Source organism: Tympanuchus pallidicinctus, unplaced genomic scaffold (assembly GCF_026119805.1).
Source record: "Tympanuchus pallidicinctus isolate F22 unplaced genomic scaffold, pur_lepc_1.0 scaffold8, whole genome shotgun sequence".
Lineage (NCBI taxonomy): Eukaryota > Metazoa > Chordata > Aves > Galliformes > Phasianidae > Tympanuchus > Tympanuchus pallidicinctus.
The window spans coordinates 13,659,344-13,686,043 of record NW_026294802.1 but is presented as its reverse complement, the minus strand read 5'-3'; the positions used below and the strand labels follow the sequence as shown (position 1 = coordinate 13,686,043).

Genomic DNA, 26,700 nt, shown 5'->3' with positions numbered 1-26,700 from the left:
GGGCAGCCGGCGCCTGGCCGAACGGCCGTATTCTCTAAGCGCCGCTACGCTGCACGATTAGCGTAATCCTCCGATCCTCCGACCCTCCGCCAGCCCTTCCCGCACAGCCCGCGGAAGAATTTTACGCAAAACGGTCGGGCTCTTCCTGCTCTACGTCAGCCTGAGTTACGCAAGCTGCGTACGCCGTGCGCTTACGTAACGTACGCCTCGGCTTAGCTTTTCCCTACCCTCTAGAAGGGGTTACGCTATAGGCTCCTTGCGTAGCAGACTTTGAGGAATAAGAAGAGCGATACTCTCTTTCCTCCCCGCCTCGCGCTGGGGCAGCTGAAGTATAGAACGCTACGCAACTTTCGTATCTCGCTCTCCGTTCGGAGCAGCGTTTCGCCATAAGCGCGTACGACGTAGTTGGCTTCCGGGAATAAGCGTAGGCATTTTCGGGAGCCGCGGTTTGCGCAGCGCCGGGGCGCCCGTAACGTAAGTGAAGCGGGTTGGGGCGGCGGCGGCCATTTTGTGCCGGGAGCACGGAGGAAGAAGACGCGAGCGTCTCCACACTTGACGGGCCCTGGAGCCGACCGAGAGCCCCGCTGTTCCCTCCGCCGACGCTCAGCGGGTCTCTGACCCACTGACCAATTCTTCTGCGTTTGTGTCCCTCCCGAGAGCCGAGGTGGCGCAAACCGAGTCCTCCGAGACCCAGCCGGCGCTGGCCGGGCCCTCGCCCCGCACCCCCAGCCCTTCGCCGTCACCACGGCCGGCATTCCGATGCCTCTCGCCCACCCCCCCGGGGGCGATGAGGGGCTTCGGGGACCGGGGGCGAGACCGGGACCGCGGCGGGTAAGAGGGCGACGGGGAGGGCCGGGCTGGGGGGCGGGGGGTGATCGGAAGGGGGGGCTGGGGGGGAAGGGCGGGGGCAGAAGGCTTGGGGGACGCGCACCTCAGTTGAAGAGGCTGGGGGCCGGGGGGAAGGGTTGGGAGGGGGGGGTTTCTTCTCACATGATCGTGTTGAGGAGCGTGAGGGGGCATTGGGGGAGGGGGTAGGGGGTGAGGACGGATTTTGCACCTCCGATTTTCACGTTGAGAAGCGTATTGTCACAGTTTCGGCAGGAAGGGGTGGCTTTGTTTTTATTTACTCTTTTTCTTACTGACGTGCCTAGTTTGCAGTTCTAAGGCCTACCTCTTCCTTTTGTCCCCGTATCCTTAATTTATTTTCTCCTTTACCTGACTACCTCTTCCCTCCCTCCTCCCCACCAACCACCAACGGGGGTCTCTGTGGCTCTGGCGCTGCCCTTCGTGCTGTCATTGCTCCTTTGGGGCTCCCTCAGAAGATGGCAGTTGGTGAAGGGCCATTCTCGTGAGAGGAAATGAGAGTGAAAGCTGCCGCTGGGCTGCCTGCCTTCTCAGGAGGCCAGTGGCTGTAAACATGGCCTGGGCTGTGCTTTGCAGGCACAGCCAAGCTGTGCGTGACCAGCCTTAGCGTGACCAAGCTGATGGAGCAGTCGAATGGGAGCTGTCTGGCTGCTGTGGTTATGGCCTACTGCTCCGTGCTTCCAGTGTTGCTGTTGAAATGATTACGGAAGGGTTTTGCAGCTTTGACTCCTTCTAAGGATAGCAGCAATAAGATGACGTTGTAACATAGAAATGGTATAAATGGTTTGTGACTTGGTTTTCTTTCTGAGGGTTAAAAGCAATAAGGCTCATCCTAGAGAAAGTGAAAACCAGTTTAGGAGAGTGTTGTTTTCCATCCTTATAGTAGCAAGTAGTTAGGCCTCCATTCTCAACAGTTAACAGTAAACGTACCATATGATCTGGTCTGCCATATTAAGACTGATTCTCATGTTTTTTGCTCTTATTTTCTCCCTTTTTCTCAGTGGCAGATCGAGGAATATTTTGTTGACGTGTCAAAATCCACTTTAACATTTAGTTTCTCTTCATCTGTGGAGGAAGATAGTCATATTTAGGCTTTATCTTTGCGCCCACATTTCACACTCTGAACTTAAAGCATCCTTTCACTTTTTTTCACAGGGAGGATGGTTGTTTTTTTCCACCACGAGCTTTCCAGCTGAGCACAACACAAGGACATCAGTGTAAATGCTCTGGCAATCTGAGATAGCTCAGGCCCAGCTGCTTTTGGAGTTTAGAGAGCATGTTTGAGTATGCAGACTTTCTAAGAGTTACCTAAAGTAACACTGTTCAGAGTGTTGTTACAATGCTTAGCATGCATGAAATTTGTGTCGTCATGCTCTGCAGAAGGGCTTTGGTCGTAGATTCTTCTGGTTTAGATCAGGGATGTGGTGTAAGAAGCAAGTAAGGAGGAGTGCCTTATTTGTCAGGTTTTTGGACATCTGCATGGAAAATTGTTTCCTTGGCCTATTACACCAGAAGATTTAATGTATCAGGATTCAGCCACCGACAAGCAATTCATAAATAATCCCTCTGACAAAGTGGGGCCACCCAGGATGCTGGGTACAGAAGTTCTTCATCTTCCTAGTGCTGACTTTTCCCTGAGCTAACAAATACAGACTTCCAGTTTTCTTCCTCTGAGGAATGAGCTGTAGGTGACTGATTAGGATAGGCAGCTGTACTGTTTGCTCTGGAATGTAATAAATTCTCTCAGTTCTGTCCCAGAATCTGTGGCATACTTGTGTTAGAGAGGAATGTTCTGGGTCAGTCTGAGTTTCTTAGTGAAGTAATCCTAGATTTAAATCAACTTGACTGGAGCTGGACTCAGGTGGTTCCCAGCGGGGTTGCAGGAGTGCAGCAGGGTTCCCTTCCCTCAGGTCAGCGTGCAGCCATATTGCGTGTGGGGACGGAGAACTGGAACTGCTGCACTCGTGTCAGAGCACGTGAATCATAATCACAGAATGGCCTGGGTTGAAAAGGACCACGATGATCATCTAGTTTCAACTCCCCTGCTATGTGCAAGGTCAGCAGCCAGCAGACCAGGCTGCCCAGAGCCACATCCAGCCTGGCCTTGAATGCCTCCAGGGATGGGGCATCTACAGCCTCCTTGGGCAGCCTGTTCCAGTGCATCACCGCCCTCTGTGTGTGGGTTCTTCCCTCTGGATAGCTGTGGAGCACATAGAGTGCTCAGCTGTTCTGGGGTCCAGTCCTGCAGTCAGCTTTTCCTCTCGCCCTCCAGTAGACTCCAGCGAGGCTGTCTCTGCCTTCTGTTAGAACTGCTGGGTTGCATCAGTAGTTAGCATTTGGACCTCAAGTTAGCATGGTCAGCAGCAGGTATCTTCAGCGGAGCAGAATGTTTCTGGAAATGATCTGTACTACTGTTGTTTCTCCTTTGTCCCAGAAGACAACTTAATGCCTCAAAGTGATTTTTGAAATTGTTTTGTTATCTTTGCCTATGGCAGAAATGACTGATAACACAGGGTGCTGGTGGGGAACCTGGTGAGCATAGGAGGAGAAAATAAGGGGTATTTATACAAGAGAGAAGAGATGTAATGAAACATTTGCAGCAAAACAAACATTAGAATTTGCATTGCTGGCTGTAAGTTAAATTATATCTGCCAAGCTTTTTCCAACAGTGTAACTCCTTCCTGTTAATATGTTCAGGTTCTTCTTTTTGGTCTCTTAGCCTTTGTCATTTTGTAATTTCCTTTAGGAAGCAGTTTAAAGAGCAAATGTGGCTACTGTCTGAACAGATAGTCCTGTAATTAAGGTAATGCAAGCAGTATTTCAAATCTACTTCAGTTTTATCAGGCTTTCCTCTAGTTACCAGTTAATGAAAACTGCTTTGGGATTTCTGTAGCTTTTGGTTTGTTTTGTTGACTGTAATTTTTCCGGTGGAATTTTAAAGTAAATAATAATTTATAATGTATCCAGTAAGTAACTGCTTCTTACTACTCTAATTCAGTAGCGTTACAGATTTTGGCCAGAAGTTATTGTTTTGTTTACTGCATCCCTGAGTCATAGGAGAGTTCTTAACCTTCTGAAGTGCGTGAAATTAACTGAGGAAATAAAACTTCTGTGAGAGAACAGTAACTTGGCATTGCTTGATGCTTAGGACGTTTGTTAGCAGAGTCAGAGATGTTTGAAAGAAGATCCTTTTTTCTTTTTTTTGCTTTTTTCCCCCCTGGTGGATTTGTTTTGTTTTGTGGTTTTGTTCTGCTGTGGCTGGTTTAAAAAGGGAGGTGTTACTTATTGCCTTGGTTCTAGTGCTGTACACAGACTATCAGGCTTTGCTGACCTTGTTTCCTTTTTGTTCTTCCTTGTTTTGTATTTGAGGCATATGGTTTGATAAGAAAGGGGAGAAGCTGGAGAAGGGAAGAAAGGAAAATAGCAATTGTCTTAATAAAAATTACTCTTGAGATGGAAGGAACTTGCGATTAGAGATTTCTCCCATGCTTTTCATCTATCCATGTTTTAAGTGTAATCTAAGCTTCAGTGGAAAATAAGAGGCACAGCTGTATCAGCAGCTTTGTCCCAGGGAAGGGATCACAGGATCACAGAATGGCCAGGGTTGGAAGGGACCTCAAGGATCCTGAATTTCCAACCCATTTAACACTTGACCAGGCTGCCCAGGGCCTCATCCAATCTGGCCTTGAACACCTCCAGGGACAACCTCTCTGTGCAGCCTGTTCCAGCACTTCACCATTCTCTCTGTAAAGAACTTCCCCCTGACATCCAACCTAAATCTCCCTCAACCATTAAAACCATTTCCCCTTGCCCTGCAGTTATCTACCCTTTCAAAGAGTCGATTCCCCTCCTGTTTGTAGCCTCCCTTTAGGTATTGAAAGGCTGACCTAAAAATGGCTGCACTGAAAGGAACCTCAGGGATGGCTTTGGGTTAGAATGGGCACAGGGCATGTTTGTGTTGCTGTAGCTATCATGGTATTGGTTTCTAGGAGGGAGAGAGAGAGTGAACTGTGAGAATATTGTGCTCGTGTCAAAGGGATGAAAAGGAGTGGAAATGCTGCAGAAACGTGCAAATTCCCAACTAACTAAATTCTTCTGTTTGTAATTTATGTTGGTATTTCCAGGTTTGGAGCAAGCCGTGGTGGTCCTCTTCCTCCAAAGAAGTTTGGTAACCCAGGGGAGCGCTTACGAAAGAAAAAATGGGACTTAAATGAACTGCCCAAGTTTGAGAAGAATTTTTACGTGGAACATCCAGAAGTGGCCAGGCTTACTCCAGTAAGTTTTTACATACAACAAGAAGTGTCACAACTGGGAAGCTTTGTTCTAGGGCCTCTAGAACAGCGCGTAATAAAACTGTCTCTTCATTAATCTTGTTTGGCATGTTTGTCCTCTGCTGCCTCACGCTTGTAGTTGCTGTCGCTGTAACGTCAGCAGAAGTGATGCTTCTGTTTTCAGCCATTTTTATACATGGTATTTTATGTTTGGCCACTTGCAACTCACCACCAAAACACTGCTGTGATCTGCTTACATGAGATTGACAAATGAAATGTCATCCTTTGTCAGTGCAGATGTAAATTAGAGGACTTCAGAGTTTCTCTACTGAGGTGGCCCTGAAATGAACTAAGATTGGTACAAATACTTGAGGAAGATTTGGGAGAAATATAGTTTTGTGATAGCAGTTCAGGCTGGAAAAAGGAACTTCACAGAATGGCCCGGGTTGGAAGGGACCTCAAGGATCATGAATCTCCAACCCCCCGCCACATGCAGGGCCACCAACCTCCCCATTTCATACTAGACCAGGCTGCCCAGGGCCCAATCCAACCTGGCCTTGAACACCTCCAGGGACGGGGCATCCACAGCCTCTATGGGCAGCCTGTTCCAGCACCTCAGCACTCTGTAGAGAACTTCCCTCTGACATCCAGCCCAGATCTTCCCTCCGTCAACTTAAAACCATTTCCCCTTGTCCTGCAGTCATCAACCCTTTTGAAGAGTTGTTTTCCCTCCTGTTTGTAGGCTCCCCTTAGGTACTGAAAGGCTGCCATGAGGTCACCCCACAGCCTTCTTTCCTCCAGGCTGAACAAGCCCAGCTCTCTCAGCCTGTCTTCATAGGGGAGGTGCTCCAGTCCCCTGATCGTCTTTGTGGCCATCCTCTCATCCAATGCTCTGCTCAGAGCTCAAGCAGTTTGCTTAATGCCTTGTCCTTCTTAGTTCAGATGTCCCAGGGATGATTAGAGTGTGTATCCGTCTGTGTGGCTGTCTCAGGTCTTAATGTTTCTCATGGTATTTTTTCCCTCAATAACTAATTGAAGTTTTTAAGGTCTGGCTCCATCTTTTCTAAAGTAGCTCACAACAAAGAGCTGAAAGTAGCTGTTAGACTCCCTTGTTAGTCCCCTCTCCCAGGCTGAACAAGTCCACTGCTCCTGGTCTGTTTTTGTAGCCTGTCCTTAGCCTCTGCCTTGCACTGCCGCAGTTACACGTGCCCTGCTAACCAGTGTTCTTGCTGCTCTCTGGGTTCAAGCCTGGACAGCCCCTTCCCCTGATCCTAAAATTGTCCTTTTCTGAATACGCATTTCAGAAATGCTATTTTAAAGTATTAGGCCATTAGTGGGTCATTGTGATGTTGCCTGGGCTTCTTAGAAGCAGGAAGGAAATCCTTAGGTATGTTTTAATGGAAAGAGAGGGACTGCCCTGCCTTCACCTTGTTTGTAATATGGCAGGGCCTGTTTTATTTACTGGGTTCTCAGTACTGTTATATAGAACATGCTTAGTCTGTTCCTCTGCTTCTGTTCACGTTTGAAGCTGTTGATAAATTCTGGCCTTGGAAGAAGGAAAAAAGCCTTTAAAACCTGGTATTGATGCACTTGTTTTTAGAAAGGCTGGTTGGAAGAAAACAGATGCTAGGCTTTGTGGAGAAGCCTTACCTCTGATTGGTTGAGAGCCTATGTGACAGCTTGATCTAGGGTGGAATCCTAAGGAAAGCAGTCATTTTGAGATCTTGTCGATCTGATCTCCCTAAGTAAGCCGTTAGGTAGAGGTGTGAAGCAGCTTAATAATTAGAAGCACGTGCTTGAGGATCCTGATGAAATTTGGCATTTCTTTGCTTTTTTTTTTTCTCCATGTAAATAGTATGAAGTTGAAGAACTGAGAAGGAAGAAAGAGATAACAATTCGAGGAATGGAGGGCTGCCCCAAGCCTGTGTTTGCCTTCCACCAGTGCAGCTTTCCACGTAAGTATTTTGCCTTTCTTTAAGAAAATGAGGATTACTCAAAAGCAGTAAGTTCTGTTTTTACAAGGTTTTCTGAAACTACATTTAGCTTCAGTTATCCTTAAAGAAATTGTTTCCCTCCTTAAATGTTTAGAGTATGTGATGGATGCCCTGATGGACCAGAATTTCACAGAACCCACTCCAATTCAGTGCCAAGGCTTTCCACTTGCTCTCAGTGGTCGTGATATGGTGGGCATTGCGCAGACTGGCTCTGGGAAGACACTTGCAGTATGTATTCTTCCCTTTCCTCTCCAGACTTATTTTCACTGTTGCCGTGTGGAATTTACCCTTGGCTGCTTGTTACTAGTGTTTGGTCTTAGTACTACAAGCACGAAGTGAGGCTTTTGCATGTTTTTACAGCTTGCTTCATTGCATCGTGGGTGAGCCTCAGCTCATCTAACCTGTCTCATCCACAGGCGTGTTTTTTGCGTGCTTCTGTTTTGATGTTGAAGCACTTCTTTTGTCCGTGCTTACAGTGTGGTTTAGGAAATAGTATGTGCTCTATGGTGCATTTGTCTTACTAAATATGAAAATCCAAAGAAATGATGGCTGAGTCTTCATTAATATATTAATTTTATCTGCAGTGGTCAGGAAGGTATTTCCTTCTTTACGAGAAGCATTGTTTAAAGCCAGGATGACTCAATTCTACTAATTTAGGCTCCAGATGTGCCTTTTCTTCAAAGGTACTAAGCAGCCAAGTTTTCCACCTATGCCAAAAGCAGATGAGGTGGCTCTGTCTAGCAGCTCTGGAAATCTCATCTTTTGAATAAATACAAGCATGGTTTTGTAGGTGTTAACACAGATGAGATTTATTCCTATCTCTGGAACATGTAGTGGCTTTTGAAGGGATGTTAGGCAAAGTGGGCTCTTCCCATGGCCCAGTTGTCACAGCAGGTGGTCGTTAGTGCTGAATATTGGAGTCCTCTGTCTTGACATAGTTGTTTGGTTTTTTTTTTTTTGTTCCAGTACCTGTTGCCTGCAATTGTTCACATCAACCACCAGCCATATTTGGAGAGAGGGGATGGCCCAATTGTAAGTGCTTGTCAAACCTCTTTTATCTGTATGGCATGGCAGCGTTAATGAGATGTGTGATTTAATTGATAAATCATAATAGTAAGTAGAACACATTTACAATCACAATGTGAACATCCCGCTCATTAGTTGAAATTCTGTGTAATTCCTGACATGATCTGAAGATGTTTCTATGTTTTAGCTATTAGAGAGCAGATGGTCTGGCTTTGCTTATGGCATTTGAGCAGAGCCCTTAAGTTAAGGCCATGTCTACAGCTTGACTAACCTGAATTGATTCCTCCTGCAGTGCCTGGTTCTTGCACCTACCAGGGAGCTGGCCCAGCAGGTGCAGCAGGTGGCTGACGATTATGGCAAATGTTCAAGGCTGAAGAGTACCTGCATTTATGGAGGAGCACCCAAAGGTCCCCAGATCAGAGATCTAGAAAGAGGTAATCTAAATTAGATCTTGAAATGTGTGTTTGCAAATTTCTGGAGTGGTGTTTTTTAAAAACAAACAAACAAAAAAAAAACAACAAAAAACAACCTGTGTATTGAGAGTGATCTTGAAGCCTGTTTGAAGAGGTATTAGTGACTGAGAAGCTGTCTCTTCTTCCCCTTGCAATGATAGTGTTGTATAATGGCTTATTTGGATATTAGGCTTCCTTTCCATTTTATCTTTGAACTTGTGAAGGTCACTAGAACTTGTTCTTAAGGACTAAGCTTTCTGCTCGTGGCACCTCCATAAAATTCTGCAATAACCTTTCCTAGCATAGCAAAGGGATGGAGTTAGGAATAATAAAGTGCCATGTTTCTGCAGCAACAGCAGTAGTGCTCTGGTGACCCAGCCTTATACTAAGGGCCATCCGCATGTGATTTCAAAGGCAGGAAGGTTCTGAGGGTCTAATCTTCTCTAGGCTAAGAAGAAGTGGATATAATTGTGCGAGAAGACGTAAGATAAAGCTTACACGTGCAGATCTGCACAAGGAATCAAAAGTTTTTACTTATCACTGTGGTTTGAAGAGTTACTATTGAACACTGCAGTATCAGGGTAACAATGTGTGGTAGAAGGCTGTGGGATAGTTCTATTCAGTAGAGCAGCAGTGCACTCCTATTCAGAAGCAGCATTGTCAGTGGAGGAGACAATATTATATGAAAAGACAGTGAGGGGGTCAACTTGGTGAAATTTGGCATACTTTCTGTAGTGCTGTGCAGTGGATGAAGGAGACTTGTTAGTTAGAGAATTTGGGCAGATAAGAGTTACTGTCTTTGGAGCATTGCTTACTATTTGCTGCATGAAAGATTGTTGGCTAGAGCTCATTGAACACACTTTTGACTGGTTGTGATTTCCTTTGTATCTGGTGAATTTGCTTTGGAGGAATACATCGCTGATAACAAAGTACAGTTTTTTCAGTGTCTTTAGCAAGCCAATGACTCTGCTAGAAGTCTAATTGTTGCATGAGCTTTGCCAGCTTCGTCAGCTCTGAGGAGCCCAAGTTGACACAAACAGAAAGATCAGGGCTGCCCCAGCATACTGTGCATCTGCAAGTGAAGCATCGTTGAAAGTATGAGGTTTTTGTGCTGCTTTTTGTTTTTTTTTTGTTTCTCAATTCATTACTTGGCTAAGCTTAATGTTTGTGGGTATTTCTATAACACTTGCTTCTGAAGAACTCGCCTCCGAGGCTTGAAAGTTGAGGGACCCCTTCCACCATTTTAAGGAATATGTAAATTAACATCCTTGATGCTGCTTTGTGGATACTTGAATTCTGTTTTTATGCTGGCAGTTACGGGTTTGGTGACTGTCATAATTATAGCATTATTATTCAATATTAAAGGCCATGATTTTAATCTGTGATTTAAAACTTAAAAGGAAAAAAAAGGAATTGAAACTAATTTGACCTGTGCAGCAAGGGAGACACTTGATGCTTGTTGAACAGACTGAGTTTAGTTGTAGGTCACTGTTATTTTTCCTAGAGAGCTCTCTACATTGTATAAGCATGGATGAAAGGGGGTCGGGGTTGAGTAGAAGCTTATTTTCGTTCTGGTTTTTGGGCAGCTGGTGTTCGGCGCTCTTAGCCGGTGTTTTCTGACAGTAAGCTTTTAGCTTCTGTACTGCATTTATTGTTCTAATGGTTCTAATTACATTAATACTGTAATGGTATCTTCAGAATGGGGAAAAAAATGAATTATTAAAAGAAACTAGGGCTTCTACTGAAATGAGTCAATCTTGGATATGGATGAGGGTGGTGCTTTTTCATTTTATTGAAGTGATTTTGCTCTAGAAGGTGATTCATTCTGACTAAAAATACCAATTGACATTCAAATGAAGAGCCTTATTCTTTTTTCCTCCTGTTTCGAAGGTGTGGAGATCTGCATTGCTACACCGGGTCGCTTGATTGACTTCCTTGAGGCAGGGAAGACCAACCTTCGTCGGTGTACATACCTCGTGCTGGACGAAGCAGACAGGATGTTAGACATGGGCTTTGAACCCCAGATCCGCAAAATTGTTGACCAGATCAGGGTGTGTGAACCTTGTAAAAGAACAGCCTCCTTCGGTTTCCCATCTGAAGTCCACAACCTTAAACCTTTCTCCCTTTCTCTTAGCCTGACAGACAGACCCTGATGTGGAGTGCCACCTGGCCCAAAGAAGTGCGCCAGCTTGCTGAGGACTTCCTGCAGGACTATGTTCAGATCAACGTGGGGAACTTGGAGCTGAGCGCCAACCACAACATCCTGCAGATAGTGGATGTGTGCATGGAGAGTGAGAAAGACCATAAGTACGCTCATTTTTCCCTAGAGTTTCAGTTTTTTTGGCTATATTTTAATATCAGCATTGTCAAATATGAATTCTGAATAGTGAATTTACTTTGAGGTATTACTTAACCTTTGAATGTTACCAGGCAAGTAAGTCCTGTATTTATCCAATCTATTGCACACGTAATCGTAGTCGTAATCGTAATTGCATTCTTAATTGTGGTACTGGACAAAAGACCTAAATTCTGTGAAAGTGGTGCTGGCTTTATCGCTGTGTGTGTGTGCTCAGTGCTCTCATGTCTATTTTAGACTGATACAGCTAATGGAAGAAATCATGGCGGAGAAGGAAAATAAGACCATCATCTTTGTGGAGACAAAGAGACGATGTGATGATCTCACTCGAAGGATGCGCAGAGATGGGTGATTAACTCCCTCCACCCTTTGCTTGTAGTGAGAAACAGAAGCTGTAATAAAAGCAGCAAGGTTTAAACGTTTGCCATGCTGTTGTTGGGAACAAACTGTCCATTTGGTTCTTGGCTGAATTCAGTCTTGATTTCCTGGAATATTCCAGTCCATCAAAGCATTAATGCAAGAGAGAATATTTGTCAACTGTGCAGCTTTCAGTACCTCAGAATACTGATGTAATGAACTGGCAGGAACAGCATCAATATAGCAAATGTGATTTGGCTTAGATGGCTGCTATATGGTTAGTGGGTTTAATATGCAAGAAACATTCTAGGTGCATCTGAATGTGCAAGCGTACGTTCTGGGTAGGTAAAGGCCAGAGGAAGGAGATGGGGAATAAAAATATTTCTCAAATGTTTTATTTTCTGCCTTCTTTCTGAAATGCCAATAAAGCTTCCTGTTGCCTTTAATATATGTACTTTCTGTCTATACTAATGTATGTCTCTGTTTGGCAGTTGGCCAGCTATGTGTATCCATGGAGACAAGAGTCAGCCAGAAAGAGATTGGGTGCTTAATGGTGAGTCCATCACTGAGGGGGGGATAACTCGGGCTGCTGCATGTAACTTACTGAGATGTGCTGTTCTTAGGCTTTCTTTTGTCTCTATGCCCAATAGATACGTGTCAGAGGATTTTCTTTTGCCTTTACTGTTAATTTCAGTGGTTGTATTTGACCAAAATGCAATGGGAAAATTAGCTTAACCTGTGACACCAGATTATGGAGAAGTAATTGATGTGCTATTTCCTGACTTGTTGGGTTTTCTGACATTGCCGTACATATTACCAAGATTCTGGAAAGCGAGCATTTAATGTAAATCAAGTTCAGATAAGGTTATCTTGTTTTGAAAAGTTTTGCTTCATAGCATGCTTTGTTTTACAGAGTTTCGCTCTGGAAAGGCTCCTATCCTCATTGCTACCGACGTTGCATCTCGTGGGCTAGGTTTGTACACATAGACCACTCTTGCCTACTGCTGCATATTTTTCTTCTATGGCCTGAAATGCTTTCTTTTAAAAAAAAAAAAAAAAAAATCAAAGCGTGATTTTCCCCCACATGTGAAATACGTTTTTTAACATTAATCTTTTTTTTTTCTTTCATATTCAAAGTCTCTTCCTGCTCCTAATGAACAGGCTTTGGTCTGCAGCAAGGCCTAGGCATGACTAATCGATCGCCAAGAGGGAGAAGAGACGTCCAATTATGCAACCCAACCCTTCCACCACACTCACCTCTTCCCCAAATCCAGCTTTTGTTGCTGGATTATAGGGATGGATTGCTCTGTTCAGAGCGTGCCAGATAAAGCCCAAGTAGGAAGTTGTGGGAGAGCATTTCAACAGCAAATAGCTAATATTCTCCTGCATAGCGCACCGCAGATTGAAACATACAAACCCCAACATATACACATCTTTACCCTGCAGATGTGTTCACATCTGAGAAAGCACTGCTCTAGATTTTTGATTTTGACATGTAATTCCCCTCCTCTGTGTTCCTTCTAGGCAGGATCACTGAGCTTACATATGGCCATGAACAGTGTTGCCCGATATTGTAACTGAATCAAAATTGCACCACTCAATTCTGGTAGTATGAAAATGATCTGGATGGATCAGTTGCACCCCCTTCTTAAATGAGCATACTTGGACTGTGAAACACTGTGCTAGGCACAGCCCTTAAGCATCTGCCCACTCCAAAAGGGGAGGATGACTTCTGAAGTGCTGAGTTTAATAACGCGCACTGAATATTCCAACCTCCCTGAGTGGCAGAATATAAACCACTTAGGGGTTAGTGTCTTGTAGCGGTGAATTTTAGATAAAATTATTGCTCATCATTGCAGATAACATCTGGAAAATCTCAGGTTTATTGGAAGTCACCGTTATTTGAACTCTATTTTTCATATGCTGAAAGGGTGGCTGTGCTGTGCATCTCATGGTCGCTTGAACGCAGGCAGACCATTAGCAGATGTGGCAGCCTTTGTTCACACAACCTGCACCCCTCCTTCCCCTCCCCATTCAAAAAATGTCCAACACTTCCTCAGAGAGGTGATTATACGGACTTCAGTCTCTGCCCTCTAGGGTCATGTCTGGACCTGTGCAGTTAGAACTTGGGCCTGTTGGGAGAAGGGACAGAGGCCTGAAACTAGTTTGTATGAAAGAGAGCTGCTTTCTCTAGCAGCGTTTTTTAAACAGGCTTGCTATGTGCTGGTAGCTTCTTTGTGCATCTTGCCTAGACATTTAAAACAGCCTCACCCCCCTCAAAAACACTCACTGAAACTACTCAATTGGATAACACTTCAGAAAACAGTCTCCCCACTTCCCATCTTCCACTTCACCCAAGCTGTGGGGGAAAGGTACCAGAGTCTGTTTCTTGTTACTGAACAACATCTCTGCTTGTTTTGGGGCCCTGAGTTTGCTGCTTCTTAAAATAAGTCACTTAACTGGCAAACTTCTGGACGACTTCCTCCAAGATCCTGGAAAGTGAAGGCTTCTACCTAAATAACATAAAACAGGGGCGCGCGCCTTTTGGCTGAGTCACCAGGGCTTTCCCTCTTCTTAATGGAACATTGGTTTCAAAAAAGCTTCTGCCAGGTAAGTTCTGAGTCCCATGACTTCTTTGTGATAATTCCCTGGAGTGAGGTCCTCTCTCTGCACTGATTTTTTTTTTTTTTAATTTTCTTTTTTTTTTTTTTTTTTTTTTTGTTCAGTCTATTAAACTAAAAACATTGAATTTGTTTTGTTTTGTTTTCTTTAACAGAAACTTTGATATCAGCTACAGATCATTCTCAGTGCAGGGGTGGGGGCACATCTACATTGATGGTCAAACCAGCTCTCTAGACTAGCATGTTTGCTAGTTTGTCCCTTCTAATGAATACCATAATCGGAGACTGTCTGTGCCATAGGATACTCTGATGGCCTGACAAAGGGCATGTTTCCCAAATAGCTGTCAAAAAATGATTGACGGTTTCAATTTTAGTTCCTGCCACACGATCTTCTGAAAGTGCAGGAAGATTGTGAGTGCGCACAAACACTTTGGAGCATGCTAGACTGGAGAAGCCGAGTCTTGTACTTGCTCGGGTATTTCTTCAGCCAGCTGCGTGCTCTGCCAGGTTCACTTTCTAGTCTGGACAACAGTCTTATGTTTTCCTCTTCCTGCCTTCCCATTCTTCCCAGTCCTCCCCAGTCAAGTCAGTGCTGTCTACACCGATAGCTCCGCTTCCCTGCGCTTCCTGCTGGGAAAGCACATCCTTTATCCTCCGTGGTAATTCACGTTGCTTTGCTACTGATGGATGTGCGTAATGGGGCTGACTGAGGATCATGTAGCCTGCAGCTTGTCAAACTAGTTGTACCCTGGCTGTGAAGATGCAATCTGTCATGTGAACTCCTCTCTGTTTCGCTTTCCCCTTCTTAAAAAACCTGTTGCATCAAGGACCCTAGCTGGAGACTCGCGCAGCCCCCTGTGAAACCTGCCTTCTCACTCCCTTTTTTTGGTGTGATTCAGGACTTTGGAGCCAGCAAAGACTGAGGAGCCCCCCCTTTGCTGTAATAAGAAACAGACATAAAGTCCCCCTCCTGCCACTACAAGCCCCCTCATTTTTATTTTTTCCTACGACCCCTTTGAAATTGACGCAGTCTGGGCAATAGATGCAGTCTGACCCTTTGGATGTTGTTTTTCGCATCTCCTTTTTTTGTCGTTGACAAATGCCCCTAAGAGCCCCAAATCGGGGCCAGAAAGCGTTGGAGGACCTGAAACTTTTACCTGAAGCCAGGTTCTCCGGCGCTTCCCAACCAAATGGGGCTACAGAGAAGCATCTAAGCCAGTTCACAGAGCGAGCGTGTGTGGGGACTTCTCGCTGCCACGGACCCTTGATGCATGCTCCCCGCGCTCCAGTGGTCCCGTGTCAGAGGGCGGAGTTTTCGAAAGGAGGCCGCCAAAAATAAAAGGCAAAGAGACGGGATCGGCTGCAGCGGTTTCCCACAGGAGGAGGGAGTGTGCATCGGTCTGGTAACAAACAGAGAATGTTTCTCTCTTTAAAACAAAAAAGAAAAAAAAAAAAAAAAAGGAAATCACAAAAATCTGTGTTTTATTTTGGATATTTTCAGAATATTCGTCTTAAAATGCAGATTTTTTTTTTTTTCACGAGCTGTTAGGACACTTACTGTAAATCCATGCTTTTTTTAATGTTCTGTACTGTAGCAAATAGGTGGTTTCGGTACTTTAGATGCTTTCACTGAAGTGTTACACTAACATTTGCTTTGTTTCTGTCCCACGAGTTTCTGAAGTCTCCCCGGAAGGCGTGCAGCTCCAATCTCTTGTAGTATTCTTTACCCAGCAGTTTTGATCCCTTCACTTCCTGCTTCAATCTGATGTGGGAAGTTGGGAACTGTAAACAGAATGCAGGATGGCCCAAATTGCCAAAGCTTGCCCGAAGTGGACAGAACAGCACAGTGAAATGTTAGTGCAATGCCTTCTTGTGATAACTATGCAGCTAAGTTAAGATACCATAGGTACGATCTGTACAGTTTTTAATGAGTTGTCTGAATAGTAGTGTGATTGGAGAGCCTTAAACTTGAGGCCAGGGGAAGTAGCTCACCGTATCTTCGTTAGGATTGTAAAAGTAAATATTTGTAAGACTTGCATTTTATTTCATGTTACCAAATGGAAGGTAAGTGATCTCATTACTGTTATTACTTGTTAGACTTCTCCCAACAGAGTAAAAGCTTGACAGTGGCAGTCCTTCCCTTCTTCCACCCCAGTTTGCTGTGTCAGATGGTGTGGTTTTCACCATCAGGATTGTGCTTTGGAAAAAAAAAAAGTACAGAGCTTAGTTTGTTCACCAACATCAATGAATTTAAGGCTGGAATACAGAGAAATGCATTCTGGGGAGGATGAATTTGAGTGCAGGGAGAAGCTGCTTGAAATCTACCACAGTTTTTCAGGACGCTGGTCTTTGTTCCCGATGATCTCAAATCCGAGTCTTCTACTCTTTTGGGATGAGTCTGTCTTGTATCTATTCCATGCATTTGCTAACTTGGTGTTGTTTTTTTTTTTTTCTTATTACTGTCACCTGCATTCGTGCTCCCCACCTTTCGTTGGCACGTCCTCTCTTCTTCTCCCCTTTCCTCAACCCCACCCTTTCACTGTGCTTCGCACCCGGGCACGTCTCAAGATGTGGAAGACGTTAAATTTGTGATAAACTACGACTATCCGAACAGCTCTGAAGATTACGTGCACCGCATTGGCCGCACCGCGCGCAGTACCAACAAAGGTACCGCGTACACGTTCTTCACACCAGGAAACCTGAAACAAGCCAGGGAGCTTATCAAAGTGTTGGAAGAAGCCAATCAAGCCATCAATCCAAAGCTGATGCAGCTTGTGGACCACAGAGGAGGAGGAGGTGGTGGTGGAGGTAAAAACAACTGGGGGAGGGGCTGCATAGGGAGTAGGTTCCCATTTTGAGGGAGGGAAGATCGAAGGAGGATGAGGAAGTAATAAGTGAAACTTTAGGATAAAACGTCAGCATGCATTTGTTTCGTACCTGAGATCTCCATGTGTTCTATAAATATTTCTTTTTTACAAGCTATTAGGCCACTACTATAGCTTAGTCAGATTTTTGGTTCTTTTCCCCCCCCCCTCCCCCAATAATATCCTCAAGGAGCTAATTCTACGTGAAGTAATTAATTTCTTGTAGCTCCTACCTAGACACAGATGCAGGATGCGTGTGCATGCACAAGTGCAATTAAAATCAGGGAATGGGTTTTCTGACTTCACCTTCATGGGCTGAGACTATTTCTTCCTCCTCTCCCTGAAGGAATAATAAGTTTCATTACATCCCTAAGCTAGTCCTATACTACTTCTGTTTCCTTTGTCTCCCAGAGCACTCATTAACACTTCCTGAGCTTCATAGCTACACCTCGAATAAAACGCAGGGATGGATGCACACAAACTGTGCGAGTCAGGCGAATGGCTTTGCTCCTTGTGGGCAGTGCCCTGCCTGTAGAAGGGGGAGAAAGGGTGGCAATAATTACCAGAGTTCGTTGTTTACAACTTGTTCACGGTACTGAATCTTAATGTATCCGTCGCCAGGAGGTCGTTCTCGTTACCGAACGAGCAGTTCAGTAAACAACCCTAACCTGATGTACCAGGAAGAGTGTGACAGGAGGCTCCGGGGAGTGAAAGAGGGCCGGAGAGACTCAGGTGGCTTCAGAGACCGTGAGCGTGGTGACAGTTACGCCAACGGAGCCAACAAGACCTATGGCAGTGCCTACGGGAGCCCAAATTCCGCTTTTGGGGCAGCACAGAGCCAGTATGGTTACACTCAAGGGAGCTATGGAGCAGCTGCCTATGGCACGAGTGGCTATGGCACTGCGGAGTACAGTGCTAGTGGCTATGGTGCCAGCACCACAGCTGCCACCGCTGGGAGAACCTCACAGAGCACTACCCAACAGCAGTATGCAGGGATGGTGGGGCGCTCAGGCCAGCAGCCGCAGCCGCTCATGTCACAACAGTTTCCTCAGCCCCCTGCCACTAATGTGATGGGCTATATGGGACAGACTGCCACCTACCAGTACCCACCCCCGCCCCCACCCCCTCCACCCTCACGCAAATGAGACCACTCGCCTGCTGGTGACCAGTGTTAGACCTCTTGCATTTAAAGGAACCTTTTCTTTCTCTTCTTTCCCATTGTGATGTCTCTCTCATGCAGGCTAGGCTTAGAATTCACCGTTCCAATCCCTTGAGCCCATCGAAAATGGCCCCCAGTAATCCACATTACTGACCCTATCTTTTTTTTTTTCCTTTTTTTTTTTTTTTAAAGAGATATATATAGTTGACTGGAAAATTTATTATTTTTTGTCTTGCATGTTGAGGAAATTGGAAATTTTATTTTCTCTAAAATAAATGAGTATAAGGCAGATAGGTCCCAGCTCGATCATCTTGGTGTCTAAGGTTTGTGCAAAAAAAAAAAAACCAAACTTGCTTTGAGGGGAGGAAGTTTCTATTCTGTAATACATTAACTTAATTTCAGGAAGTATCCAGAGAGGTGGGAGCCTTTGGGGAGCCAAAAAGCAGTTCATTTAACATGATAAATGCAAGGGAGCAATGCTCGCTTTTCCTAATCTTAATATATTTTTTTAAAGTAGCTCACTATTGTTGCTTGTAATCTATCATAGGTAACTCTCTAAAGGAAAACTCTGCTCGTTTGTCTCAGTGCAGTGGTGTTCTGAGTAAATTGTTGGCATTCTCTGCAGCTCTGGTAGCAGCAGCCCATCTTCTGGTACCTGTAGGAGGTATCTGCAGTAGGGAGGTTGAGATTAAAACCCCTGTGTTGAAGACCAAACTTGTCTCGGATTCAATACCTGAAAACTAAGTAAAGTCACTGTAGGGCATTACTGCTGTGGCGTTCAGCCAAGTAAGTCCTTTCTCTTGCAGTTGTTAAACTGCAGAGTCATTAATGCCTGAAACCTGGCTACCCTTAAACTAGTTTCTGCTCTCAGGTTCCTACTGTTGGGTTTATGGAGATAAGTCTTATTTGAGAGCCCAGAAACCGAACGGAATGAAGACCACCAACAGCGTATCTTGTTAGTCTTTCCTTGGTGAACAAAGTCACTTCTTGCCATGGGAAATGCTCTGAATGCTGCTACACTGAGCAAAATGGGATGGAGTTTTCCACCTTTATAAGGTTTGAATAGGGTGGGTTGGGGGGAGGGGCGAGGGGAGGAAGGGCGGAGGAGGAGATTGCCTGGAATCTCCTTTCCACGAGGTAAGGAGTGAGCTGGTTAGTGCATCTTAATTCTGAAGCTTTCTTTCTTTTGTACCTTGCTCTGACTATTGCTTTTCCTGGCTTTGAGTGCATTTCCCCGTTCCATTGGTCCCTTTGAGCTCAGCTCTTGCAGGTAGGTAGCATTTTAGAAAATGTTAGAGAAGAGTGAAATTTTAGTAAATAAGTAAATAAATTGTTTATTTTACAGGCTAAGGTGGGTGTGTGTGTTGGGGAGGGGGGTTTCCCCTTTAGTAAAGCATGTTGTCGACTTGTTGTTTCCTATATGAGACGGTTCAGAGATGGTAGATGATGAGAGAAGTTAGCCGCTCTGTATCTGATAACGTGACAAAAGGAATGGATACATCTCCTGGTTTGTGAGGCATGAACTTTGCATTAGGAAAATGCAGATTGTTGGGTTGTTGGTTTGCTGGGGGGGGTTCTGTTGTTTTTTTTTTTCCTCCCTGTCGACATTCTTGCATATGGATGAGCAAGGCAGCCCACCCCTTCCTAACAGAGTGGAACTACTTATAGTCCAGGCAAAAAGCTTGCTTACACAGATTATTTTTTTTTGTTTTAAATTCCCAGAGTATTAATTTTGTGATCTAAATGCACATTGGTTTGTGCAGCACACAGGTAGGTTGCTGACACAGAGGGAGAAGGGAGAGATTTTTTTTCCAGACCCTTGCTTCCCTCATCCCCTCTTCAAATTCCATTGCTTAGGCGAGCAATGAAAGCCAGAAACATTTCATTTAGCCGGGCACTGACTGATCTGTCTTTGGCCTCCCTCACAAGCAAGCATAGAGGTTTATTATTATTATTTTTAATTTGTGACTGATGCAGAAATGTGTCTGAGGGGTGTAGGAGTAGGGATCTTGCTGACCGGCTTTAGAAAGGGTCTCTGGGCCACCAAAGCTGCCTTATGGTTTGCTATCGCTTTTACTTCATTTGGGGGGGACTTGTGCACATGTAAACATACACAGGCCAAGTCTTGCAGTGCTTTATTGTTACTGAGGTCAGCTGAAGTCCAGGGTCTGGGTTCGGTTTGGAGTGTTAAGCAGATTGCTGAGCGCTGAAGCGCACGGCGGCGCGTGCTGCCCCTGTCCCACCTGGTGCTCGCTGCTCTGTTCCAACACCAGCTGGAGGGCCCTCGTTGATAAGCATTAGCCTCTGCTATCGTTTGCGTTTGTTTTCAATCTGTAACAAGTTCTGTGGGAGTGTCGTAAGGACTCGGGTGTCTCCTCCCCTCCCACTTCCTGAAGCAATTTACTGTTTGGACTTCTCTGAGCAATGGAAGGGTTAGTGGCTTTGTGTGGGACCAGCATCTCGTTTCACACGTTTGCTGGTCTCTGAACACATTCCTGTTGTATTAACCAAGACTTGAATTGAGAGATTCATAGATCCGTGGTGTTCAGGCACAGGATACTAAGAGCTATGTTACTATTCTTAGTTTGTAAATTGTCCTTTTGATACCATCTTGTTTTCTTTTGTAGGTATAAATAAAAACACTGTTGTCAATAAACTGTGAATTTTGTCTTTATTGTTTTTGGAGCGTAAAACAAACGTTTGCCCCCGTTCTTCCCAGTTGTTAAAAGAAGTCAAATCCAAGGGGGTTGGGAACATCTGTTGGCGACCCACTGAATTATAATTGAAATGTCCCTCATCTGTAGAACGTGAGGAACCCTCACTGGAGATGGGTGAGTGGGGAGGATGCTGGAATACCTGTGGAACGGAAGATTCTTGCCGTGTGAAGGTAACGCCAACCTTAATAGAGGGGGGGTTCAAGCAGAGTCAATTTTTGGAGGGCGGTGTTCACGTACCGGTGGTGTAACAGTTGAATTTTGGATGGTCCTGCGTGCAGCCAGGAGTGGGACTCGGTCTTTGTGGGTTCATTCCAACTTGGGCGATTCTGTGGTTGCACACAGGGCCAGTGAGCTTTGTATACGTTATCAGTCTCACGATAACACCCTCCTCACGGTGGCGTTTGTTGGGGACTGAAGGAGTGTGACAGTTCCCTTTTGCTTCTTGTGGTGGTTCGGGGTAAGGTAGAGGCGTGTTATGGAGGTGAGTGCTAGGAAGAGCAGGGAGAAAACGAGCTGTGTTTCTTAGCGTTGGCCAGCACTACTTATTAGCACCAATTTCAAGTGAGAAGAAACGCAACAAAATGGAGGGAGAGTCTCATCCAGGTGACAAGCATACCAGCTGTCCTGGCCTCGCTGTCTTCCTGGCACTGGAGTGAAGCCCAGCTGAGCCATTCTTCAGTCAACAAGGGCCAGGAAAGGAAAGCTGTGATCAATGGAGTTTCATCTTTGGAATTTCTGGCGTTGTCTGGAAACGGCTTCAAACAGGCATTGGAAGGCTTAGCTTCTTTCCTTTTAGGACTGTGAAAAGAGATGGAAATGAAGGCTTTCTGGGAATATAAACTGATCCATTGTTTCTACAGGTATTCTGAATCTGATCATTTGGACCACCAGATAGCAGGCTGCCAGCTTTTCAAACCAATATTCCCCCCCCCCTTTTTTTTTTTCCTACGATACAATACACTCTTCTGTTCATGGTGCACCTTCATTACTTTTAAGGGAGAATAAATGGCCTTATGGCCAGAGCCTGCAAGCATCCCCCTGCTGATGTGCCGTGGGAAGCTTGGCTGGCAGGCCTCACAGAAACACCAGGGGTTGGAGTGGATGATCCCTGCATGTGCTTCCAACCTCAGCTGTTCTGTGAAACACAAGTTTTGGGGAGCTGAAGGTTTCCTTCATCCTTCGGGTCCCTGCGTTAAACAGAAAGCGGCTCATCTGGTTTTAAAAACAAGATGAAGAGAACCGGCGTTATATAAGGATCCCTTTGCGATGCTTTGTAACCTTATTAAGTAGGTTTCTTTTTATAAAGCATCCTTGCTTTCCTTACCAGAATCGCTGCCCTTTTGTCTGCGCCCTCCTGTGATAGAGATGTTTTCAAAAGATGCTTTTTCTTTTTTGCAAGCGTAAGAGAGATGCAACCTGCTACAACATTTCTGGTTGCCATAAATGACTGCCAGGCATTTGCATAGCTCCCACCATCTTCTCCTTTCCCTTGATCCAGAACAGTTGTGTAAAAGAAGGGGGATTGGGGGGGGTGGGGGGAAGGCAATTCTCTTCCTGCTGTGATGTCCTAGGGACAAATGTTTTTCATTTCTCCCTCCTGTGTCATCTGAGTTCTGCAGCTTTATGCTTAGTGATGTGAGACCAAAAGCCAGCAGTTGTGAGGTGGCTTTTTTTTTTTTCCCTTCCCCTTTTGTTCCACCTTCCACAACTGCAAAGGGTATGGATTTCTAACAGAATGTAAGGATGCAGAACTCGTGAATTGAATGAAGCTAAAATGGGCGATGGGAGGCAAAAAAGGCATTGACGTAGGGCACCTTGATGGTGGTTTTGCAAAGTGATGTTCTAACGTCAGAGATGTTTCAATTACAGAAGAAAATCTTAATCCACCGAGGCCAGCCCTCTGTTCTACGCCATCGCCTCTCTACCAGCAGGAACAGCGCAGGGAGCTGCTTAGAGCCACCCATCAGAGCCCCCAGCGCAGGATCTGGTGGAATAGCTGGGGAACAGGAAAGAAGAAAATGTCTGTAGAGCTGCGTTTCATCAAATTCCTCCCTCCTCAGCAAATGAGCAGTTTAAAGCCTACTTTAGCCTCAGCACCGTAGCGTGTTCTACCAGACTGTATGCCCGCTAGCGCTGCTATGCAGCCATCGCTGGCATCTGGTTTTGGGAAACTGCGGAGTCTTGTACGTGCAGATGCCTGTCTTCCTACAGAATGAGTCCTTGGGAATGCTGTGTCTTCTACACCGAAAGGAAAAGTAGGCTTAATATTGGCTCCGTATGTCTGCAGGTGCGTTGCCTGCCTGTTTTCTCCCCCCTCTGAGGTTTTTTGTGATTCACGCAATCTCAGAAAGCACGTGGAAATGAATGTACCAGAAAACATTTAACTTCTCAGGGTGGGCTTAAACCAGGCTGAGCTCTGGTTTTAATTTCTACACAGGCAAGGAGTGAACTCAAGGATTAACAGCTGGCAAGCTGCAAGAAGGCCAAATGACCGCATCCAGTGTATACACATCCAGTATAAACACTTTCACCCACCTTTGGTAACGTAGAGATAGAAGAAGTCGCAGTAGAAGATGGTCTGTACCACCCCGGAGACCACAGCAATCTGGTCGTAGAACTTCTCGGTGTGGTAGCGCCAGACCCAGTTGGCGATATAGAGGGCACGATAGAGGCCCAGGAAGAAAAGGTAATGCGTTGTGATGGTCTCTGCTTCCCCTGTCTTGCTGATCATGAAGAGCTGAGGCAGGATAGCTACGGACTCCAGGTAGATGGAGAAGGTCCAGAGTATCTGTGAGGTGCAAATGGAGGTGGTGGTGACGATAGAATCGTCGTAGAATTGTGTGAGTTGGAAGGGACCCTTAAGGGTCATCTAGTCCGACTCCAATGACATGGAAAGACTCAAAGCTGTACTCTTGACAGCATGGGGAATGAGAGAAGGCAGTGCTGAGCTGCTCTACAGATTACATGCTCTTCATGGATTACCAGCCTTGCCTCTCCTGCGTGCTTTTGGTATTAAAAACCAGAGCTCTTCACCATCCTGCAATCTGGGTAGTGCCAGGCTTCCCTCCCCTCTCCTGCCCCGTGCTTTCCTTACCTCCAGGGGGGTGAAGCTGTGGTTCTCCAGGAAGGACAGGCCTGTCACAGGGACCAGGAGGAACTCCAGGCGAAAGGAGTCGTTCTCACTGTCAAAAGTTTTCCGGAATTTCACGTAGATCATGTACACGGTGATGTAGGCACATATCAAAAAAATGACCTGCGGGAGAGAAGTAGAACTGCAAGATCCGACCTGTGGTCGCACTGCCTGTGCTTGAATAGAAGCTTGGCTTCAGTCAGCTTTGCCAAAAGCCAGGTCTGTTCACCTGCTGGGCTGTGCTGTGGTGAGATAGCAGTGAGCAATTTTTCTACACTGGCTTGTGATGGGTGCTGGAGGTGCTCCTGTGGTCAACTGGAGATTGCTACTCAGCCCTACCATGAGTGTAACTGTTGTTTAAGAACTCTAAGGCTCTCTGTTAAGATGTCGGCTTGGTGGCAGCCAACAGTTGTGCATGCCCAGCCCTCATTCACAGCATCTCAAGCTGGTCTTGGTGGTGCTAAATGTGGTGGGCTCACTTGTTTAACGCAGTGAGCGAGTTCTATGGTCAGTGGAGGGCCAGTAACACCGAAGGGAGCTCCTTTAGCTGCTCTTCCTGTGTGTAACCCACTAGCTTTGGTGACAGGCAAAGAAGATGGAGTTGCTCCTGCCTCCTTCTGGCTGAAAAACTAATGTGGTGAAACCATGGCGAAGCTGGGGGGAACGTCTGCTTCCCTGCTGCTCTCCTTACCTTCATCACGGTGTTGTAGAGGGAGATGAAGGTTGTGAACAGGTCCAGGTAGCGGGTAGTGAAGACGAGGGCAAAAAGGATCTGGCTTTTCCCTGAGATACCTGTGTGGCAAGGACAGGAGAGACAGGCAAGGCGGGTGAGAGAAGAAAAACCTTTCAGATGTGGGTTTTGCCCTGTGCTTTTTTTGAGATCACTTGTGTTCGTGTGTTTCTCCAGAGGCCAGGATCTCACCATCACAAAGCCCTTGTCCTAACACGCCTGCTCATCTCATTGTGGTGAATTGCTGTGGGACTGGGGACTGGCCCACATATGTTGGTGCTGCTGTCACCACTGGTGGGGTGGCAAACATGGCCGAACACAGCTGAACCCATCCTCTCATGTACCTGCAAGCCTCTGGCTCTGTGGGAAGCAACTGCTCTGCATGCCTTGCCCAAACAGGGCCTCTGCATCTTTTCACCGGAGGTCATTGCTTTTGGTGCCACCAAACCTTTTTGTGCTCACTTTCTGCCTTATCACCCTCCTCCCCTCTGCTTCGCTGTCACACAGACACCTTCCCCGTGGCTGTGTGCCGTGCCACATCACATCCTTCCAGCACATCCTTCTGCCTCCTGGCGAGGAAGCTATCCACCAGCTGTGGAGTGCTGCAAACCACAGCAAAGCCCGGTGATGGGCTTGAAAGAAAAAAAACACCCCAGGGTGTACCAGAAAGGGAGGGGAGAGAAGCTGGAGAAGAAACTGGGAGGCAGCGCAAGGGAGGAAGGAAGTGGAGCCTGATGCCTCTGAAGAGCTGAGGAGTAGGGTCCCCTCCTTGCCCAGAGAGCACTCACCAGCACAGGACTTGGACCTGTGGATCTTCACCAGCAGGATGATGATGGCCAACAAGTGGGAGACGTCCCCCAGGATGCGGAAGATGTTCATGGCGGCGGTGGGCGAGGGCAGCTGTAAAACCCCGCGGGGAGCTCCGTCCTCAGCCGAGCGTACGCTTTCCTCCGGCTGAACTTTCCCTTCTCTCAGAGTCCGCAGCTCTCTTCTCTCCGCCTTCACAAGGCTCCACGTCCCCTGCCCCAACGTCCCTGGACTTTTCTCTCTCCCAGAACTGCGTCCCCGTCGCCGCCTTTCCCTTCTGTGCAGGGCCTGTGCAAAGTTAGGTTTTGTCCTGTCGGCAGCCCCGGAGCAGCGCTGGGTGACGTGGCTCCTGGCTGACTGGGGAGGAGAGAAAGGAGGAGGCGGAGGCGGGAATAACTGCACTATTTTTCCCTTTCCCCCCCCTTTCTTTTTTTTTTTTATACCCCTTCCTCTCTTTTTCCTCACTTGTCTCAAGTTACACGCGGAAGCATCCTTAAAGGAGAGAAGGCGGAGGGAAAGGGCCATCTATCCTGTGGGCTGGGGTGCCGCTGCAGCATCTTGTGCCGTGCTGGCAGTCCCGTGCCCCATCAAGCAAGGATGTGACACACCGGGCTGCCGTCACTTCGTGTCCCATCCCACCAGGGCAGCGCGTTAAGTACAAGGCTGTGCACGAGGAGTGTAAGTGCTGCCATCCTTAGAGGTTTAGGAGAAGGGATCTGAGGAGGGATCGCTACACAATTTAACCATATTCAGAAACATCAGTGGCCGATCTTGTAACAGCCCTTCTTTAATGGGTTTTCACGGTGCTGAGATGGGATATGGATGCTCCATGTCCCCACTTTTACCCCTAGATGGTTCCCTCACGCCTCCCTTCTTTGGCTCATCCTTATGGGCTTGCCTGGAGTATCGTCCCTAATGATTAAAGTGTAAAAATATTATTTCCAGTGCTTACTAACAAGTCTATTAGCATCGCCAGATTCCTTTTGGAATGCATTTGCATACATTTCCTCCCAGCCCATCATGCTGGCTGTGTGTTTTCCCTCCCAGCCGCTGTAGCACCTGCCGTGCTGGGCTTTTCCAGCCGTATTTGCAGGTTGGGTAGGAAAACACCCATGGATCCCCATGGAATGGGGACTGCCACCTACTACCCATGGGCATGCTGAGGCTGAAGTGGGGACAGCCTCCACTGCAGAATCACTGAATCGTTTGAATTGGAAGAGGCTTTTAAAGGTCATCCGGTCCAACACCCCTGCAATGAACAGGGACTCCTACAGCCAGATCAGGGTGCTCACAGCCCTGTCCAGCCATCCCTGGTCCTCTTTGCTTCTTGTTCCGAATGTGGTGGACCCAAT

At 46.3% G+C, this 26,700-nt stretch overlaps 2 protein-coding genes across 3 annotated transcripts; one reads left to right on the top strand and one right to left on the bottom strand.

Moving 5' to 3' along the window:
• The first annotated feature begins 485 nt into the window (after positions 1–485).
• Positions 486–20,620, top strand: DDX17 (DEAD-box helicase 17). The gene is made up of 13 exons (XM_052667724.1): positions 486–831; positions 4,989–5,139; positions 6,991–7,090; positions 7,224–7,357; positions 8,096–8,161; positions 8,448–8,589; positions 10,498–10,658; positions 10,742–10,914; positions 11,201–11,311; positions 11,812–11,873; positions 12,234–12,293; positions 16,510–16,749; positions 17,427–20,620. The coding sequence occupies exons 1-13, from the start codon at positions 788–790 to the stop codon at positions 17,948–17,950; spliced, it is 1,968 nt and encodes a 655-aa protein (XP_052523684.1). The 5' UTR covers positions 486–787; the 3' UTR covers positions 17,951–20,620.
• Positions 19,544–25,923, bottom strand: KDELR3 (KDEL endoplasmic reticulum protein retention receptor 3). 2 transcript variants are annotated; one of them, XM_052667727.1, is made up of 6 exons: positions 25,814–25,923; positions 25,330–25,705; positions 24,503–24,603; positions 23,776–23,934; positions 23,217–23,469; positions 19,544–21,479 (listed from the first exon to the last, which is right to left on the bottom strand). In XM_052667727.1, exons 1-6 carry the CDS (start codon positions 25,871–25,873, stop codon positions 21,439–21,441), a joined length of 990 nt encoding a protein of 329 aa, XP_052523687.1. In that variant the 5' UTR covers positions 25,874–25,923; the 3' UTR covers positions 19,544–21,438. The 2 variants fall into 2 exon arrangements, with proteins under 2 accessions (XP_052523687.1, XP_052523686.1); XM_052667726.1 differs by having other exon boundaries at positions 25,330–25,918.
• Positions 25,924–26,700: the final 777 nt, after the last annotated feature.

Excerpts from the sequence above, each read along its gene's own strand:
- KDELR3 (XM_052667726.1), bottom strand. The coding sequence starts at position 25,873 with ATGGCCCTTTCCCTCCGCCTTCTCTCCTTTAAGGATGCTTCCGCGTGT. Across the intron at positions 24,604-25,329 it reads CAGGTCCAAGTCCTGTGCTG|GTATCTCAGGGAAAAGCCAG; the intron begins GTGAGTGCTCTC and ends CTTGCCACACAG. Across the intron at positions 21,480-23,216 it reads CTATCTCTACGTTACCAAAG|TCCTAAAAGGAAAGAAGCTA; the intron begins GTGGGTGAAAGT and ends CTCTTTTCACAG.
- DDX17 (XM_052667724.1), top strand. The coding sequence starts at position 788 with ATGAGGGGCTTCGGGGACCGGGGGCGAGACCGGGACCGCGGCGG. Across the intron at positions 832-4,988 it reads CGAGACCGGGACCGCGGCGG|GTTTGGAGCAAGCCGTGGTG; the intron begins GTAAGAGGGCGA and ends TGGTATTTCCAG. Across the intron at positions 12,294-16,509 it reads CGTTGCATCTCGTGGGCTAG|ATGTGGAAGACGTTAAATTT; the intron begins GTTTGTACACAT and ends GCACGTCTCAAG.